Source organism: Papio anubis, chromosome 10, assembly GCF_008728515.1.
Source record: "Papio anubis isolate 15944 chromosome 10, Panubis1.0, whole genome shotgun sequence".
Lineage (NCBI taxonomy): Eukaryota > Metazoa > Chordata > Mammalia > Primates > Cercopithecidae > Papio > Papio anubis.
In genome coordinates, this window is record NC_044985.1 from 93,564,488 (window position 1) to 93,585,605 (window position 21,118).

General features: G+C 38.3%; 1 protein-coding gene across 15 annotated transcripts in view; it reads left to right on the plus strand.

Moving 5' to 3' along the window:
- Positions 1-21,118, plus strand: part of UNC80 (unc-80 homolog, NALCN channel complex subunit) — a 228,096-nt gene that overhangs the window by 12,422 nt on the left and 194,556 nt on the right. For all 15 annotated transcript variants that reach the window (XM_031651893.1, XM_021923937.2, XM_021923939.2 and 12 more), the window contains exons 5-7: positions 2,186-2,309; positions 6,008-6,081; positions 9,624-9,763. In XM_031651893.1, coding sequence (XP_031507753.1) covers positions 2,186-2,309; positions 6,008-6,081; positions 9,624-9,763 — 338 coding nt within the window. The remainder of the gene's footprint in view (positions 1-2,185; positions 2,310-6,007; positions 6,082-9,623; positions 9,764-21,118) is intronic.

Genomic DNA, 21,118 nt, shown 5'->3' on the forward strand with positions numbered 1-21,118 from the left:
CAATACCATGCATACTTCGTCGTGTCCATTCCAAGGGAATTTGGGTTACTCTCCTCTTAACTTCACAGCTGTCTGTCTAACTGCTTACTCGGTATCTCTAGCTTAATGTTTAACAGAGATCTCAAACTTAACATGTCTGAAACTAGGCTTCTGAAATCCCCAAACCTGCTCCTACTTCATCTTACCTGTCTTTCTTAATTGCAAAGCCAAAAATCCTTGACATCTTTTTCTCTCACACTCCACATCCAGACAATTAGCAATTTCTGTAAGTTGTATCTTCAAAATGTATTGAGAATCTACCACTTATCATTTTGCCCTCTATTAGTACCCCTGTCTAATCATCTTTCACCTAGATGATAACAATAGCTTCCAAAATAGTCTCTTCTTTCACTGTTGCCCTTTCTCAAACTATTTTCAACAGCCTGAGTGAACCTATTAAAATATACATCCAATCATGTCACTCTGCTACTTGAAATCTTCCAGTGGCTTCCCATCTTAATAATTGCTAAAGTCCTTATCAAGACCTATCCGGCAGTATATTATCTGGCACTCAATGACTTCTCCAATTTTTTTTCTACTTTTCTCACATTCACTTGACTCTAGGCACACAGTCTCTTGGCTATTTCTGAACACACTAGGCACATTTAGGGCCTTTGTGTTTGCTGATCCTCTTTCATGGAATACTTTTCCTGGAGATAGCTACATGACCGCTCCTTCATTTCATTCAGAACTTTACTCAAATGTCACTTTCTCAATAAGGCTTCACCTGATTCTCTGGTCTAAAATGACAACACTTTGTCTGAAACAGCCCTTCACTTCCTCTCTACACTATGAACAGAGATTTTTGTATGCCTTGTTCACTGTTGCATTTAAAACCCAGAATAGTACCGGGTATATGGTAGGTGTTCTATAAATATTTACAGAATATATGCAGAATGAATTTAACCAAATGCTTTATGTGCTTTTCTAATACTTCCACAGGGAATTCTAGAGACTTTCCCATTGTGGGAACTGTGTGGCTCTGTTGCCAAGTGGTGTCAGAATCCCAGTCTAGCCTTTAGGTTTCTTTTTACTAGGTACAGAGTTGCTTTTCTTTTTCTATTTTTCCAGTTGCTTCTGAGTTCTTTTCCTTCAATCTCAATGGTTTCCAACCCCAGCTATGTGTGAGAGTCATCAGGGGGATATTAGAAAATCTCACAGGATTCTAATTTAATGGGTCTGGGTAGGAGAGGTAAGTGATACCTAGGCCTCTTAGGTTTAAAAGCTCCCCTGGTGATTATAATATGCAAGCTGGGGTTGCAAATCACTGCTGTAAGTGAGTTCCTGGATCTCAGCTGTATTCGTTAATCTGGGATCACATTCTCTACTTCTATCTTTACATTGTTTTGAGAGACTGAGGTGTTTAAGATATAATCTCAGAATGTCACATATTTGTACTTATACAATATGATAGCAGAGGATATGCTCTTGAAAGATACTTTGAATCACAGATAAATTGAGTGAGTATGGGTTATAAAGTCAGCCCTATTCAGCAAGTATTTATTGAGTATCTGTTGTGTACCCAGTTCCTAATGCTATGATAAACATTGTGATGATGCTCGAGGCTGAGAGGGAAGGAGAATGCTTGATTTATCCTTGCCCTCAAGAAATTAAAGGTTATTAAGAAGACAACATTACAAAATAATACACTATGAAGGGTCAAATTATATGTGCCTGATTCCCTAAAATGTAAGAAAAGAGATGGACTGGATAATAGAATGTCAAAATAGCCAGTATCTGAGTATTTTGCCTTATAAGGGAGAAATAAGGGCAGTTAAATAATTAAGAGGAATGATAATAATAACCAAAGTGAAGAGATCTGCCAACACTCCTGAAATAAACAAGTTTCAACCACTGCAAACAAAAAACAATAGTTTGTGTATTCAATGCTTTGCCCAAAGCTATGTTTTGATTGGTCATTAGTTTTGGATAAAGCAGACAACTGGGATTTTCATAGTAATTGCAGTGATAACTTTTGGTCATTGGTTTACTCTAGAAACATTCATCTGACTGATGAGAGAAGGTTTGGCAGATAAATCCACTCTGAAAATAACCTTATGAATGATATTAATCCTTGCATTGATTGGTCCCTTTAAGCAGTTGTTACATGTCAGTTATTGGACATAGATCTTCTCTTCCCCCCTAGGAATCTGACCTCACCTTCCGTCTGGCCAGTGGGCTTGTCATATGGCAGCCCATGTGGGAACACAGACAGCCCGAAGTCTCTGGCTTCACCGCACTGGTGAAGCCCATCAGGAACATCATTACAGGTTTGTAACTTGGACACTCAGTGGGACAGTTTTAGCGGATTCCCTCACACGTAGTAGTTAGAGTGATGGGATAATTTGCCTCTAAGAAGTCAAAAAGAAGCAAATATCTCCATGGAGTTATTTAAGTATCCTGATATAAGGCTTATTCACATGAGGAAAAACTACTCTGAATCAAGTGCACGGACTTTGGGCAATTCATTTAGACTTCCTGTGCCTCAGCTTCCTCATCCGGAAACTGAGAATGTAAATATCATATTAATACTACTTCCAAGATCGTTACGAAATGGAGCTAATATATGTAAAACTGCCTAGAAGAATGTCTGGCACATAGTAAGTGGCAGCTGCGATTATTATTATTATCATTGTTATGTTATCATCATCATCATGGTAAATGGAATAGAGGCTCCTTAACAAAAATCATCTTAGTGTTGTATTGCTATCTAAGCATTTCTCTTCAGGAATTGTCTAATGACATAGTCCCATTGTTCAATTGTAGAAAGAACACAACATGATAGATTGAAAAGTGCATGGCAGGCTCACACTATCTCTAAATCTCCAAATCTATCTCTTACTATGTATATAACCTAACTTTACTAAGCATTTCCATGTATGTAAAATTGAGGTGATAATGCCACCTTATAGGGCTTTTTAGTAAGAAGTAAATGAGAGTGCATTAAGTGCCTGCTTTATAGTAAGTGCTTAATAAATTGTAGTCTTCTATTCCCAAATCTATTTTTAGCATTAATAATAAAATTTAAAAAGAAATAAATTATGTGGAAAATCTACAGAAGCATATATATACATACGTATATATTTTTAAAATACACCACACAAACACACATATATAATTTGCTTAATTCATAAGGGTTTTGTGCAGATAATAAACAACCTTTTTATTAATATATAAGCTATAGTTTAACACATATATAAAAACTACTAAGAAACCATGTCCCTCCATGGAAGTACTTGGGCTTTTTACCTTATCCTCCTTTGGTTTCTGGATGATATTCACAGTGGGTTTCTTTTCCCTCTGCCTGATGCCTGTGGACTTGAAGCAGTACCCAGCATCTGAGGTAGGAAATTAGACTCAGCTTAGACAGCATGGCCAGAAGAAAAAGCAATGGCACATGGTGACCTTGATAAATCACCTTCCTTCTCAGCACCAGTTTACTCACAATTTGAATGAGACATTGCCGTCTTAGTTTCCCGCTGTTCCTGGTCCTCAGGTAAAGATGTAACTGATTTGAATTTTACCTCCAGGACAGCTTAATGTAATAGTTAAAGCACAGACTCTAAAGTCAGTCTGGGCTATAACCTTCATGCAAGGGTCAAGTGACCTTGGGCAAGTTTAACTCACTGTATCTTAGTTTCTTCCCCTGTAAAATTGGCATAATAATATGGTAGTATTGTTGAGTTATTTTAAGGGTTAAACGAGTTATAGTTTTGTTCCACATAACAGCATTTTGGTCAATGACAGTGTGTATGACAGTGGTCCCATAAAATCATAATGGAGGTGAAAAACTCCTGTCACCTAGTATCATAGCCATGGTAACACAGTGCAAGGCATTACTCGTGTATTTGTGGTGATGCTGGTTTAAACAAACCTACTGCACTGCCTGTTTTATAAAAGTATAGCCCATACAATTATATGCAGCACATAATACTTTATAATAATAACTGACAACTATATAACTGGTTTATGTATTTACTATACCATACTTTTAATTGTTATTTTAGAGTATATTTCTTCTACTCCTACTATCCATTTTTATGATTTTAAAAAAAGTTAACTGTAAAACAATCTTAGGCAGGTCTTTTAGGAGATGTTCCAGAAGAAGGCATTGTTATCATAAAAGATGACAATTCCATGTGTGTTATTGCCCCTGAAGACCTTCCTTTGGGAAAGACCTGAAGGTGGAAGAGAGTGATACAGATGATCTTGATGCCGGGTAGGCCTAGGCTAATGTGTGTGTTTGTGTCTTGTTCTTAACCAAAAATGAGAATGCCTGGCACATAGTGAGTAAGCAGTAGCTGCACTTGTTTTAAAACAAAAAAGTTGGCCAGGCGCAGTGGCTCACGCCTGTAATCCCAGCACTTTGGGAGGCTGAGGTGGGTGGATCACCTGAGGTCAGGAGTTCGAGACCAGCCTGACCCACACGGAAAAACCCCATCTGTACTAAAAATACAAAATTAGCCGGGCTTGGTGGTGCCTGCGTATAATCCCAGCTACTTGAGAAGGCTGAGGCAGGAGAATCTCTTGAACTTGGGAGGTGGAGGTTGCGGTGAGCCGAGATCACGCCATTGCACTCCAGCCTGGGCAACAAGAGCAAAACTCCATCTCAAAAAAAAAATTCTTTTTAAAGTAAAATAAATATATGAGTATAAAATAAGTGTATAAAAACCATAAAATATACTTTTATACTTTTTAATACATACTATACATACTACATACTAGTATATGTAGCAATATATACTATAAAATATATTAAAAGTATAAAAGATAGACGGGCAGATCACGAGGTCAGGAGATCGAGACCATCCTGGCGAACACGGTGAAACCCTGTCTCTACTAAAAAAAATACAAAAAACTAGCCGGGCAAGGTGGCAGGCGCCTGTAGTCCCAGCTACTCGGGAGGCTGAGGCAGGAGAATGGCGTAAACCCGGGAGGCGGAGCTTGCAGTGAGCTGAGATCCGGCCACTGCACTCCAGCCTGGGCGAAAAAAAAAAAAAAAAAGTATAAAAGATAAAAAATATACAAATAAAAGTAAAATAAATATACAAATTTATAAATATATGACTACATTAAAAAACTTATAGAATAGTTAGAAAGAAATTAAATATTTTTGTGCAGCTGTATGATGTATTTATTTTTAGCTTAGTATTATTACAGAAGAGTCAAAAAGTTTAAAAAACTAAAAAGTTTATAAAGTAAAAAGTTATAGTAAGCTAAAGTTAATTTATTATTAAAGAATAAAAACTTTTTAAAAATAAATTTAGCAAAGCCTTCATATTCACTCACTACTCACTCACTGACTCACCCAGAGCAACACACATTCCTGCAAGCTCCATTCATGGTAAGTGCTCAGTATAGGTGTATAATTTGTTGTCTTTCATACCGTATTTTTACTGTATATTTTCTGTGTTTAGATACACAAATACTATTGTGTTATGATTGCCTACAGGATTCAATACAGTAACACACCGTACAGGTTTGCAGCCTAGAAGCGCTAGGCCATGTTATATAGCCTAGATGTGTAGGTGGCTATACCACCTAGGTTTGTGTAAGTAAACTCTACGATGTTTGCACAATGATGAAATTGCCTAACAACACATTTCTGAGAAAGTATCTTTGTCCTTAAGTGATGCGTGACTGTATATGTAAAATGCTTAGAGAACTTTGTATATATAAGGTGCTGAGTAGGTGTTACCTATTATTGTTATTTTTAGTATTGCCAACTTTTTAGCACCTTAACTTACTGAGTCAGACTGAAGAGATGAATATCTACATTGATAACCCCAAAAAATGCTAATATTTTTGAATTGGTTATTTGAATTTCTCTTACAATATGCATTAATGTCTTCTTTTAAAGTAATAATGTTCTATTAAAATAGCTTTTCTATTTGAAAATGAAATGCACTTATGAAATAGAAAGAACTTATAACGTTATAAAATGATGGAACTTCTTCCATCTTTTCAGCTAAGAGAAGTTCTCCTATCAACAGTCAAAGCCGGACCTGTGAATCACCAAATCAAGATGCAAGACACTTAGAGGTTAGTTTATTATAATTATAAGAAGAAGGGAGGCAGTAAGTCCTTGGACATAGTGTAGTGTGAAGGTAAAGACATGAGTTCTAGAATCATACTACCAGGCTCAAAGCCACTCCTCCTTTCTGAATGTGCAACTTTTAACAGCCTCAGGTTTTTTTATCAGTCGTGTATGAAAATTAATTTTCTGTATCTCCTCAAAGCGTGGAGGTGCGGAAACAAGACAATATACGACTAGTATTTTATCTCAGTGCTTAGTGTGTAATGAGTTGTGCTTTATCTCAGTGGCTTACATGTAACACTCAATAAGTGTTAGTTATCATTACATCCCAGATTAAATAACATATCACCTTGTTCTCAATTATTGAATCCCCTAATGTTTGTTAAGTAACTCTAATGTAGGTAGAATAATACTGCCGGAGGTCAGGAAGAGGGAGTTGGAAGGAGTTATAAGATAGTCCTACCCCTTAAGGAATATTAAAGTTTAATGAGGGGTCAAGACTAACCCACATAAAACAGAAGGTGCAAACTATGATATAAGATGCAGAATATAATTCAGTGCAAATTTGTCATGTTTGCTCAAGAAAAGAAAGAAATGAAGGCCAGAGTAATTGAAAGCTACATAGAAATCGATACTACCATTAACTTATGGCATTAAATGAACTGTTTTGACTTTCAATTCAACATGTGCAAAGTGAAACTTGCTGCCTTCCATCAAAATTGGATCCTCTTTCCAACTGTTACTGCTGCCAGGAAGATTATCACTCTTTTTACCCTTCAACCTAGAAATTTTGGAGTCCTATTACATCTACCATTTACTGAGCAATTACTAAGTACAGACACTGTGATTTATATGCTGTAAGATGTATATATTTTTCACATTTAACATATTTGAAATTGAGTATGCTTGACAATCTTTGGCCTTTTATAATCTCCCTACTGGTAGCTGTCTTGATATGGTTGTAATTCTTGTGCAGCATGAATTTGGTCATTTCCAGCATCTAAATTTGCATCATCAGGGTCAGTGGATTATAAGCATATGTCAGAGGGAATAGTGGAGAAGTATTTTAAGAGAGAACACTCTTGATACAGAGGAGGTTATTCTTTGGAAAAACTCAAATATTAACAATTCGGGGTTGAAAATTTTAAATGTGAAGTAGTTTTAGGAATACCTACACCAATTTATTTCACTTATACTTTCCTCTTACATATACACAGGATGGAAATATAATAAAAAAGCTGTGCCTAAATAAATGTAAAATAGCTCTTTCAACAAGTATAAAATTAAAAATCCCCAATGATAGAAATAAAATATCCTAGTTTAATTAACAGGGTATTTTTTTCTTAACGTTACATAAAATAATGGTGTGTCTTCTAAATGATGACATCTTAGATACAATGAAATACATACATCTCATATTATGTTATACTTAATCCTCTTGATTTGATTTCCTGCTAAGTCATATTGTCTTCTTTTCTTTATGTTGCTCAGATGTTTTCTTTATTCTTTATGCCCACTGCTATCTTCTAAATCCAGGCCCTCATAACTAAATTGCAGTTGAACCTACCTAATTGAATTTTCTACTTCTAGACTGTTCTTCTTTGCATAAATACCACTAATAATTCCTGACTAATTTCCTAATATATCATTTATTTATTAACTCACCATTCCACGTAAGGCATTTTATGCACGTGCCATCCTTTTATCATGTCCCTTTCTCCTTAGGAACCTATAGTGGATCCTATTGACTGTCGCTGCAAGACCAAATTCCTCTCCCTGTTTTTTTGTGCCTCCCACCACTTGGCACCACCTTTGCTAAGTGACCCTGTTTCTGATTATCCCTTCAGTCAGTTATCTATTATCTCTTAACTTACAGTGCCTGCTCATTTTAGCCTCCAAATCCTTGCTCAGATTGTTTCCTCTAACTAGAATCTTCTCTTTCTTTCATCTAAATTTTATCCTTTTAAGGACCAATTAAGATCTCAATTTCCCCTAAACTCTTGTCCAATTAGTCTAAGCCTGCACTGTCCAATATGATAGCCTCTAGGCCTGTGTGGCTATTGAACACTTGAAATACAGCTAGTCTGAATTGAGAGTGTAGAATGTACATCAGATTTTGAAAATGTAATATAAAATAGAATGTAGACTTGGCGCAGTGGCTCATACCTGTAATTCCAGCACTTTAGGAGGCTTAGGCAGGTGGATAGCTTGAGCCCAGGAGTTTGAGACCAGCCTGGGCAATATGGCAAAACTGTGTCTCTACTAAAAATAGAAAAATTAGCGGGGCATAGTGGCACACGCCTGTAGTCCCAGCTACTTGGGAAACTAAGTGGAGAGGATCACCCAAACCTGGGACATGGAGGTTGCAATGAGTCATGATCACACCACTGCACTATGAATTGGGTAAGTGAGACCCTGTCTTAAAAAAAAAATAAAAAGTAAACATCTTAATAATTTTTGTATTGATTCTATGTTGAAATGATAATTAGGGGTCAAAAAGAATATATTATTAAAAACAATTTCACCTGTTCATTTTCACTGTTTTTAATGTGGTCTCTACAAAATTTAAAATCAGATATGTGGCTGTTTGTGGCTTGCATTATATTTCTATTGGACATGTTTCTCTGACCTATACTTACCTGTCTTGAGACATAACTGTAAGCTCATGAGCTTAAGGGTCAGATTCATCTAATTTTTTAAATCTCTCAAATCACCTAACATGAGGCACAGATAGTATGCTTATGCTAAAGAATTTTATGGTCAAGTTCAGAAGACTTAATTCATGGAATTTCTAGCTGTATTTGTCTCTCTTTCCATCATGATTGAATAACGCCTTATTTTGGTGTGTAAAAATTAAAATTGTAAGGGCTAACCTTCCAGATAGATTGTTGAGGGTCTTTATACTTTAGTAAAGAATTTCACTTATAATATCTATGGAAAAATATCTCACATTACCTGGGCAGAATTACATTTATCAGCTAAATGTAATTAAAATAAGCTACCTGGTAACAGAACTGCTGAATTGTACTTATAAATCAGAATAAAGGTCATTGTGTCTGATTAGGAAAGTGTATTGCATCTCTCCACTGATGAATGAAGAAAAAAGTTAACCTTGTACTTCTGTTCTCATGTTCTGGCTTCAATTTGATTAGCTCCTAGTAACCTAGTGCTTCTATTTTAGCCTCATGCTTCCATTCAGTTCACCTTAGTATGATGAATTCTTGATGTGTAACTCTCCTGTAGATACTGGGTACGGAAATGAAAAAGAAAATAATTAAGAACAAAATGAAACAAAATATATGAAATTACTTTGCCTGATGCTTGAAATGACACAGGTGATCCCTAGAAGTCTGTTTCTATTCTCTCTGAGATGAAATCAAAATCTCTTGGCCCATAATATCATAATTAACTATGGTGAAAAAAAAAACCCATATATGGAACCATGTTATGGTATGGTAGCTAATTCTAAAGGATATAGCTACAGGGAAAACAAAAAACAAACAAACAAAAAAACCAAAACCTAATCTGCTATCTCTACCTCCAAAAGGGACTCCAGGTGGTTTGTGAAACATTCCAGTCAGATTCCATCTCACCCAAGGCCACCATTTCAGGCTGCCACCGAGGAAACTCCTTTGATGGAAGTCTGTCCTCCCAAACTTCCCAGGAAAGAGGCCCATCACATTCCAGGTACCTGATTGCAATGTTAGGGACAAAATGTGTCACTGGTCACCAAAAATCAAATATGCATTTTAACTACTTTTATAGCCTCTGTTCCTTACAATATGTGTTTGCATAATATGTGTATACATATTCTTGGTCAAGGTATAGTTAATAATTGTAGAAATATGCTATGAATGGCTTTCTTTTAAACAAACTAGGGCAAAAGTGGAAAGAAGCTTCTAATTAATGAGATGTCTGAATTAGATATTAGTTAAAATGTTTAAGTGCAGAACTCAAATGATTTTATCAGAAGATTATGTTGCAGAGATGTTAAAGGATCTGTTTTAATGTATAAGGATATTTTATACCGCTAGATCCTTGTATTAAAATTAGTGCTTCTAAATTACATAGGAATTTAAAAGTCTATTCTTTGTAAATATTCTAACCCTGCCCCTGTTATTTGGTGTACGTAGTGAATTTGCTTACAAACACCTTCCCCAGAAACAAGAAATAGTCTATTTATTCTTATTCCCTGTTGAAATTACAGACACCTGGAGTCATGAGGTTTGACATTCTACCTATGGGGCAAGAGCTCCTGAGACCATTGTATATCCCTATTTTCAAATAAAATTATAGCCTAGTAACGTATAGTATTTTAAAAAGGAACATTTTTAAGACTAGTTTTATTGAGATGTAACTTATATACTGTAAAATTAACCTATTTTAAGTTTACAGTTTGATATGGTTTGGCTGTGCCCCACTAAATCTCAACTTGAATTGTATCTCCCAGAATTCCCATGTGTTGTGGGAGGGACCCAGGGGGAGGTAATTGAATCATGGGGGCCGGTCTTTGCCATGCTATTCTCATGATAGTGAGTAAATCTCACGAGATCTGATGAGTTTATCAGAGGTTTCTGCTTTTGCCTCTTCTTCATTTTTCTTTTGCCACCACCATGTAAGAAGTGCCTTTCACCTCCCACCATGATTCTGAGGCCTTTCCAGCCATGTGGAATGGTAACTCCAATTAAACCTATTTATGTTCCCAGTTTCGGGTATTTATCAGCAGCATGAAAACGAACTATATAGTAAATTAGTACCAGTAGAGTGGGGCATTGCTGAAAAGATACCCAAAAGTGTGGAAGCAACTTTGGAAGTGGGTAACAGGCAGAGATTGGAACAGTTTGAAGAGCTCAGAAGAAGACACGGAAATGTGGGAAAGTTTGGAACTTCCTAGAGACTTGTTGAATGGCTTTTCCCAAAATGCTGATAGCGACATAGACAATAAAACCAGGCTGAGTGGTCTCAGATGGAGATGAGGAACTTGTAGGGCACTGGAGCAAAAGTGACTCTTGTTATGTTTTAGCAAAGAGATTGGTGGCATTTTGCCCCTGCCCTAGAGATTTGTGGAACTTTGAACTTGAGAGAGATGATTTAGGTTATCTGGCAGAAGAAATTTCTAAGCAGCAAAGCATTCAAGAGGTGACTTGGGTACTGTTAAAGGCATTCAGTTTTAAAAGGGAAACGGAGCATAAAAGTTCAGAAAATGTGCAACCTGACTCTGCAACAGAAAAGAAAAACCCATTTTATAGGGAGAAATTCAAGCCAACTGCAGAAATTTGCATAAGTAAGGAGCAAGGAGCCTAATGTTAATACCCAAGACCATGGGGAAAATGTCTCCAAGTCATGTCAGAGACCTTCACAGCAGCCCCTCCCATCACAGGCCCAGAGACCCAGGAGGAAAAAGCAGTTTCGTGGGCTGGGCCCAGGGTCCTCGTGCTGTGTGCAGCCGAAGGACTTGGTGCTGTGGGTCCCAACTGCTACAGCTTTGGCTGAAAGGGGCCAATGTGCAGCTCAAGATGTGACTTCCGAGGGTGGAAGCCCCAAGTCTTGGCAGCTTCCATGTGATGTTGAGCCTGCAGGTGCACAGAAGTCAAGAATTGAGGTTTGGGAACCTCCATCTAGATTTCAGAAGATATACAGAAATGCCTGGATTCCCAGGCAAAAGTTTGCTGCAGGTCCAGGGCCCTCATGGAGAACCTCTGCTAGGGCAGTGCAGAAGGGAAATGTGGGGTTAGAGGCCCCACACAGAGTCCCTAATGGAGTGCTGCCAGGTGGAGCTGTGAGAAGAGGGCCACCGTCCTCCAGACCCTAGAATGGTAGATCGACTGACAGCTTGGATCATGCACCTGGAATAGCTGCAGACACTCAACACCAGCCTGTGAAAGCAGCCAGGAGGGAGGCTGTACTCTGCAAAGCCACAAGGGTGTAGCTGCCCAAGACCATGGGAACCCACGTCTTGCATCAGCATAACCTGGATGTGAGGCCTGGAGTTAAAGGAGATCATTTTGGAGCTTTGAAGTTTGACGGTCCCGCTGGACTTTGGACTTGCATGCCCCCTGTAGACCCTTTGTTTTGGCCAATTTCTCCCATTTGAAATGGCTGTATTTACCCAATACCTGTACCCCCATTGTATCGAGGAAATAACTAACTTGCTTTTGATTTTATAGGCTCATAAGCGGAAGGGACTTGCCTTGTTTCAGATGAGACTTTGGACTGTGGGCCTTTGGGTTAATGCTGAAATGAGTTAAGACTCTGGGGGACTATTGGGAAGGCATGGTTGTTTTTGAAATGTGAGGACATGAGACTTGGAGGGACCAGGAGTGGAATCATATGGTTTGGCTGTGTCCCCACTAAATCTCAACTTGAATTGTATCTCACGGAATTCCCATGTATTGTGGGAGAGACCCATGGGGAGATAATCGAATCATGGGGGCCAGTTTTTCCCGTGCTATTCTCATAAGTCTCAGTGAATTAGTCTCACAAGATCTGATGGGTTTATCAGTGGTTTCCGCTTTTGCTGCTTCTTCATTTTTCTCTTGCTGCCACCATTTAAGAAGTGCCTCTCACATCCTGCCATGATTCTGAGGCCTGCCCAGCCATGTAGAACTGTAAGTCCAATTAAACCTCTTTGTATTCCCAGTTTCAGGTATTTCATTATCAACAGCATGAAAACAAACTAATACACAGTTTAATGACTTTTAGTAAATTTACAGAATTGTGCAACTACCACTGCAATCCAATTTAAGAATACTTTCATCACCCAAAAAAGTCCCTTGTGCCCATCCCTTGTGTCACTCCCATTCCCATTCCCACACCCAGCCCCAGGTAACCACTAATACACTTTTTATTTCTATTGGATTGCATTTCTAGACATTTCATATAAATGGATTCATACAGTCTGTGGCCTTTTGAATCTGGCTTCTTTCACTTAGCATAACGTTTTTGAGATTTACCCACATTATAGCATGTATTAGTAATTCATTCCTTTCGATTGTTAAATAATATTCTTTTTTTTCTTTATTTCTTCTAAAAAAAAAAAACAAACAAACAAAAAACCAGACACATGTGCAGAACATGCAGGTTTGTTACATAGCTATATGAGTGCCATGATGGTTTGCTGCACCTATTGACCTGTCCCCAAAGTTCCCTCACCTCATCCCCAATCCCACAACAGGCCCCGGTGTGTATTGTTCCTCCTCTGTGTCCATGTGTTCTCAGTGTTCAACTCCCACTTATGAATGAGAACATGTGGTGTTTGGTTTTCTGTTCCTGTGTTAGTTTGCTGAGGATGATGGCTTCCAGCTTCATCCATGTCCCTGCAAAGCACATGATCTCTTTCCTTTTTATGGCTGCATAGTATTCCATGGTATATATGTACCACATTTTCTTTATCCAGTCTATCACTGATGGGCATTTGGGTTGGTTCCATGTCTTTGCTATTGTAAATAGTGCTGCAATAAACATATGTGTGCATGTGTCTTTATCTTCCTCTGGGTATATACCCAGTAATGGGATTGCTTGGTCAAATGGTGTTTCTGGTTCTAGATCTTTGAGGAATCACCATGCTATCTTCCACAATGGTCAAACTAATTTACATTCCTACCAACAGTGTAAAAGCATTCCTATTTCTCCACAGCCTCACCAGCATCTATAGTTTCCTGACTTTTTGATAATCGCCTTTCTGACTGGCATGAGATGGTATCTCATTGTTGTTTTGATTTGTATTTCTCTGATGATGAGTGATGTTGAGCTTTTTTTCATATGATTGTCAGCTGTGTAAATGTCTTCTTTTGAGAAATGTCTGTTCATATCCTTTGCCCACTTTTTGATGGACTTGTTTGTTTTTTTTCTTGTAAATATGTAACTTCCTTGTAAATTCTGGATATTAGACTTTTGTTAGATGGGTAGATTGGAAAATTTTCTCCCATTCTGTAGGCTACCTGTTCACTCTGATGATAGTTTCTTTTGCTATGCAGAAGCCCTTTAGTTTAATTAGATCCCATTTGTCAATATTGGCTTTTGTTGCAATTGCTTTTGGCATTTTAGTCATGAATTATTTGCCCATGCTTGTGTCCCAAATGGTACTGCCTAGGTTTTCTTCTAGGGTTTTTATGGTTTTAGGTTTTACATTTAAGTCTTTAATCGATCTTGAGTTAATTTTTGTATAAGGTACAAGAAAGGAGTCCAGTTGCAGTTGTCTACATTTGGCTAGCCAGTTTTGCCAGCACTGTTTACTGAATAGGAGATCCTTTCCCTATAGCTTGTTTTTGTAAGGTTTGTCGAAGATCAGGTGGTTGTAGATGTGTGATGTTATTTCTGAGGTCTCTCTTCTGCTCCATTGCTCTATATGCCTGTTTTGTACCATGCTGTTTTGGTTACTGTAGCCTTATAGTATAGTTTGAAGTCAGATAGTGTGAGGCCTCCAGCTTTGTTGTTTTTGCACAAGATTGTCTTGGCTATACGGGTCTCCTTTGATGCTTCTTTGATACCATATAAAATTTAAAATAAATTTTAAATTTAATTTATTGTAAACTCATTATTTTATTTTAAAAAATAAATTAAGGTTTTTTTTTTTTCTAATTCTGTGAAGAATGTCAATGGTAGTTTGATGGGAATAGCATTGAATCTATAAATTACTTTGGGTAGTATGGCCATTTTCATGATATTGATTCTTCCTATTCAGGAGGATGGAATGTTTTTCCACTTGTTTGTGTCCTCTCTTATTTCCCTGAGCAGTGGTTTGTAGTTCTCCTTGAAAAGGTCCTTCACATCCCTTGTTAGCTGTATTTCTAGGTATTTTATTATCTTTGTAGCAATTGTGAATGGGAGTTCATTCATGATTTGACTCTGTGCTTGCCTATTGTTGGTGTAAAAGAATGCTTGTGATTTTTGCACATTGATTTTGTAAACTGAGACTTTGCTGAAGTTGCTTATCAGTTCAAGAAGTTTTTGGGTTGAGATGATGGGGTTTTCTACATAACAATCATGTTGTCTGTAAACTTGAGACAACTTGACTTCCTCTCTTCCTATTTTAATACCCTTTATTTCTTTCTCTTTCCTTATTGCCCTGGCTATAACTTCCAATACTATGTTGAATAGGAGTGGTGAGAGAGGGCATCTTTGTCTTGTACTGGTTTTCAAAGAGAATGCTTCCAGCTTTTCCCCATTCAATAGGATATTGGCTATGGGTTTGTCATAAACAGCTCTTATTATTTTGACATATATTCCATTAATACCTAGGTATTGAGAAATTTTAACATGAAGGGACGTTGGGTTTTATCAAAGGTCTTTTCTGTGGCTATTCAGATAATCACGTGCTTTTTGTCTTTAGTTCTGTTTATGCGATGAATTATGTTTATTGATTTGCATATGTTAAACCAACCTTGCTTTCCAGGGTTGAAGCCAACTTGGTTATGGTGGATACCTTTTTTGATGTGCTGCTGGATTTGGTTTGCCAGTATTTTATTGAGGATTTTTGCATCAATGTTCATCAGGGATATTGGCCTGACATTTTTTGTTGTTGTTGTGTCTCTTCCTGGTATTGGTATCAGGATGATGCTGGTTTCATAAAATGAGTTAGGGAGGAATCCCTCCTTTTTAATTGTTTGGAATAGTTTCAGAAAGAATGGTACCAGCTCTTTGTATTTCTGGCAGAATTCAGCTGTGAATCCATCTGGTCCTGGGCTTTTTTTGGTTGGTAGGCTATTAATTACTGCCTCAATTTCAGAGCTTTTTATTGGCCTATTCAGGGATTCAGCTTCTTCCTGGCTTAGTCTTGGTAGGGTATATGCATCCAGGAATTTATCCCTTTCTTCTATATTTTCTAATTTATTTGCATAGATGTGTTTATAGTATTCTCTGATGGTAGTTTGCATTTCTGTGGGGTCATTGGTGATATCCCCTTTATCATTTTTTACTGTGTCTATTTGATTCTTATCTCTCTTCTTCTTTATTAGTCTAGCTAGTGGCCTATTTGTTTTGTTAATTTAAAAAAAACAAAAAACAAAAAAAACCTCCTGGATTTGTCGATTTTTTTGGAGAGTTTTTCATGTCCCTATCTCCTTTAATTCTTCCCTGATCTTAGTTATTTCTCGTCTTCTGCTAGCTTTTGGATTAGTTTGTTCTTGCCTTTCTAGCTCTTTTAATTGTGATGCTAGCATGTTGATTTGAGATCTTTTTAGCTTTCTGAAGTGGATATTTAGTGCTGTAAATTTCCCTCTTAACACTGCTTTAGCTGTGTCCCAGAGATTCTGGTACGTTGTCTCTTTGTTCTCATTGGTTTCAAATAACTTCTTGATTTCTGCCTTAATTTCATTATTTACCCAGGAGTCATTCAGGAGCAATTTTCAATGTTCAGTTTTCATGAAATCATGTGGTTGTGAGTGAGTTTCTTAATCCCAATTCCTAATTTGATTACACTGTGGTCTGTGAGACTGTTTGTTATGATTTCAGTTCTATTGCATTTGCTAAGGAGTGTTTTACTTCCAATTATGTAGTTGATTTTAGAATGAGTGCCATGTGGCACTGAGAAGAATGTATATTCTGTTGATTTGGGGTAGAGAGTTCTGTAGATGTCTACTAGGTCCACTAGATTTAGAGTTTAGTTCAAGCCCTGAATATCCTTGTTAATTTTCTGTCTCATTGATCTGTCTAATACTGACATTGGGGTGTTAAAGTCTCCCACTATTATTGTTTGGGAGTCTAAGTCCCTTTGTAAGTCTCTAAGAAATTGTTTTATGAATCTGGGTGCTCCTGTATTGGGTGCATATGTATTTAAAATAGCTCTTCCTGTTGAATTGTTCCTTTCACCATTAGTAATGCCCTTCTTTGGCTTTGTTGACCTTTGTTGGTTTAAAGTCTGTTTTGTCAGAGATTAGGATTGCAACCCCTGCTTTTTTTTTTTTTTTTTTTTTTGACAGAATCTTCCTCTGTTGTCCGGGCTGGAGTGCATAATCTCGGCTCACTGCATCTCTGACTCTTGGATTCAAGCAATTCTCCTGCCTCAGCCTCCCAAGTAGCTGTGATTACAGGTGCCCCCAACCATGCCTGACTAGAGACAGGGTTTCACCATGTTGGCCAGGCTGGTCTTGAACTCCAGACCTCATCATCTGCCCACCTTGGCCTCCCAAAATGCTGGGATTACAGGTGTGATCCACCATGCCTGGCCAACCCCTGCTTTATTTTTTTATTTTTATTTATTTAATTATTTTTGCTTTCCATTTGCTTAGTAAATTTTCCTCCATCCCTGTATTTTGAACCTATGTGTGTCTTTGCATGTGGGATGGGTCTTTTGAATACAACACAGAGGTGGGTCTTGACTTCTTATCCAAATTTGCCAGTTTGTGTCTTTTAATTGGGGCATATAGCCCATTTACATTTAAGGTTCGTGTTGTTATGTGTGAATTTGATCTTGTGATCATGATGGTACTTGTTTATTTTGCACATTAGTTGATGCAGTTTCTTTGTAGTGTCGTTGGTCTTTATATTTTGGTGTGTTTTTTCAGTGTCTGGTACCGGTTTTTCCTTTCCATATTTAGTGCTTCTCTCAGGAGCTCTTGCATGTCAGGCCTGGTGGTAACTAAATCCCTCAGCATTTGCTTGTCTGGAAAAGATTTTATTTCTTCTTTGCTTATGATGCTTAGTTTGGCTGGATATGAAATTTGGGGTTGAAAATTCTTTTAAGAATGTCGAGTATTTGCCTCTGATCTCTTCTGTCTTGTAGGGTTTCTGCTGAGAGGTCCGCTGTTAGTCTGATGGGCTTCCCTTTGTAGGTGAACTGGCCTTTCTCTCTGGCTGCTCTTAACCGTTTTTCCTTCATTTTGACCTTGGGGTATCTGATGATGTGTCTTGGAGTTGATCTTCTCATGGAAGATCTTAATGGTGTTCTCTGTATTTCCTGAATTTGCATGTTGGCCTGTCTTGCTAGGTTGGGGAAGTTCTCCTGGATAATATCCTGAAGTGTGTTTTCCAGCTTGTTTCCATTCTCCCCACCTCCTTCTGGTACTCCAATCAATCATTAAGTTCAGTCTTTTTATGAAGTCTCGTATTTCTTGGAGGCTTTGTTCATTCCTTTTCATTCTTTTTCCTCTATTCTTGTCTGCATGTCTTATTTCAGTAAGGTAGTCTTCAAACTCTGATATCATTTCTTCCACTTTGTCGATTCGGCCGTTGATACTTGTGTGTGCTTCATGAGGTTCTCATTTTGTGTTTTTCAGTTCCATCAGGTTGTTTATGTTCCTCTCTAAAGTGGTTATTCTAGTTAGCAATTCCTCCAACCTTTTATCAAGGTTCTTTGCTTCTTTGCATTGCATTAGAACATGCTCCTTTAGCTCAGTGTAGTTTTTTATTACCCATCTTCTGAAGCCTACTTCTGTCAATTCAACCATTTGATCCTCCATCCAGTTCTGTGCCCTTGATGGAGAGATGTTGTGATCATTTGGAGGAGAAGAGGCACTCTGGCCTTTTGAGTTTTCAGCATTTTTTGGTTGATTCTTTCTCATCTTCGTGAGTTTGTCTAGTTTCCGTCTTTGAGGCTGCTGACCCTTGGATGGGGTTTTTGTTGGGGCCTTTTTGTTGTTGTTCTTGTTGATGCTGTTGTTGCTTTCTGCTTGTTTTTCTTCTTCAAGAGTCCGGTCTGGTCCCTCTTCTGTAGGGCTGCTGCAGTTTGCTGGGGGTTCACTTCAGGCTCTGTTCATCTGATTTGCTCCCGTGCCTGGAAATGTCATTCAAGGAGCCTAGAGAGCAGCAAAGATGGGTGCCTCTTTCTTCTTCTGGGACCTCTGACCTCGAGGGGTACCAACATGATGCCAATAGGATCGTTCCTGTACAGGATGTCTGAAAATCCTCTTGGAGGGTCTCACCCAGTTGGGTGGCACAGAGGGCAGGACCTCTTTAACAAAGGACTTTGTCCCTTGGTGGAGAGGGTGTGTTTCACTGGGGAGAAACTCACTCGTCTGGACTTCCCAGATTCCTCAGAACTACCAGGAGGAGAGGCTAAATCTGCTGGTCCACAGAGACTGTGGCCACCACTCCCCGTGGAGGGGCTTTTCTGCCTAGGGAGATCTGAATTCTGTCCCTGAGCCTCTGTCTAGAATTATTGGAGATGCTGCAGGGAACCCCCACCCAATGAGGATGGATGGGTCAGGTTTAGGCCTGAAGAGGCACTCTTGGCTGCAGACTGCCACAACCAGTGTGTTAGGCTGTGGGGACAAGTCTTGAGACCAAGCCGTCCAGCCACCCTGGCTCCAGCGAGGAAAAAGCGCAGCCTGGAGCTACAGAAATGGGTGCCTCCCTTTCCCTGTTCAGGCAGCTTAGTGTGTTAGGCATTTGCCAGTCCAAGTGCTGGCTGCTGCCCCTTCCGCAAGGAACTCAAATGGCTTAGACAGCAGGCTGCCACAGCCGTCTGGTTGCCCCTCTCCCTGGGAGTTCCGTAGGCTTAAGCAGATTCCAGCTGAGAGGCTGTAAGTATCTGAGTGTTCCGGGGTTAGGACGCTCAGGCCCCAGTGGCATGGGTTCGTGAATGGGATCTTCAGATCCGTGAGTTACACAGTTACACGGAAAAAGCACTGTCGCCCTGGCTGGGTAGCAAGTTCACTCACCGCCTCCCTTGGCTGCGGGGAGGGAGTTCTGGGACTTCCCCATGTGACTCTCAGGTGGGCTGCTACACCACACTGTTCTTCCTTCTCTCCATGAGTGATGCCAGCCTTCTAGTCAATTTTGATGAGAGAGCCTGGATACCTTGGTTTCCAGTGAAGGATTCACACGCTTATGTTTTTTTTTCAACGGGAGCCTCCGAGCACCACGGCTTTTAGTCAGTCATCTTGGCCCATATTGTCTTTAAATAATATTCTATTTTATGGATCTATCTTATTTTTTATCCACTCATCTGTCGATAGATATTTGGGTTATATCCACTTTTTATCTGTTATGAATGATGCTGCTAAAAGTGAGCACTTATGAATTTTTCCGTGGACATAGGTGTTCAATTCCGTTGGTAGATACCTACGAGTAGAATTGGCGGGGTGCATGGCACATTCAAGTTTAATTTCTTAAGAAATTACCAACCTGTTTTCCAAAATGGCTGTACCATTTTACATTCCCTCTAGCGATATATGAAGATGTGTTCCTTTATATCCTCAAAAACACTTGTTATTGTCTCTTTCTTATTATAGCCATTCTAGTGATTATGAAGTGGGATCCAATTGTGGTTTTAATTTACTTTTCCCTAATGAGTAATGATAAATATATTTTCATGTGATTATTAGCTATTTGAATATCTTCTTTGATGAAATGTCTGTTGAAATATTTTGCCCCTTTTTAACTGAGTTGTCTTATTATTAAATTTTTAAGAATGTTTTGTATATTCTGGATGCCGGTCCTTTATCCAAAAAAAAAAAAAAAAAAAAGGGTTCACAGATACTTCCTCCTAGTATCTGGCTTACCTTTTCATTTGATAATTTTTAAATGATCTACCTCCAACTGGCACTAGAATCAGGCTACATGGGTGCATTGTTTTTGAAAGATTTCTTAGAATTGTTGAAAGCACAGTCATATTAACACAATTTTAAACCAAATTACTACTATCTTATGCTTTGAAAAATAATAGGTAAATAATGTATATGTCTTTGTGTCTTTCTTTGGACCTTAAAAGCAAGTGGCCCAATTGAATAATCTTCTGCTGGTAGAGAATATGAAACTTTGATACCAATTTTGGTTGTATAAACAGGGTTGTTCGTATTTATCCACTGATTCACTGTCCCAGGTCAATAGTGATAAGCATTTAAAATTATACATGAAATCTTAAAAAGTGTTGAACTCATAGAAGTAGAGTAGAATGGTAGTTATCAGAAGCTGGGAGGAGGGATGGGTGGGGAAAGGGAGATGTTGATCAAAGGGTATAAAATTTCAGTTAGATGAGAAGAAGGAGCTTTAGTGATCTGGTGCACAGAGTGGTGACTATAATAAACAATAAAGCATTGTGTATTTCAAAGTTACTGAAAGAGCAGGTTTTAAATATTTTTACCACAAAATCGTATGTGAGAT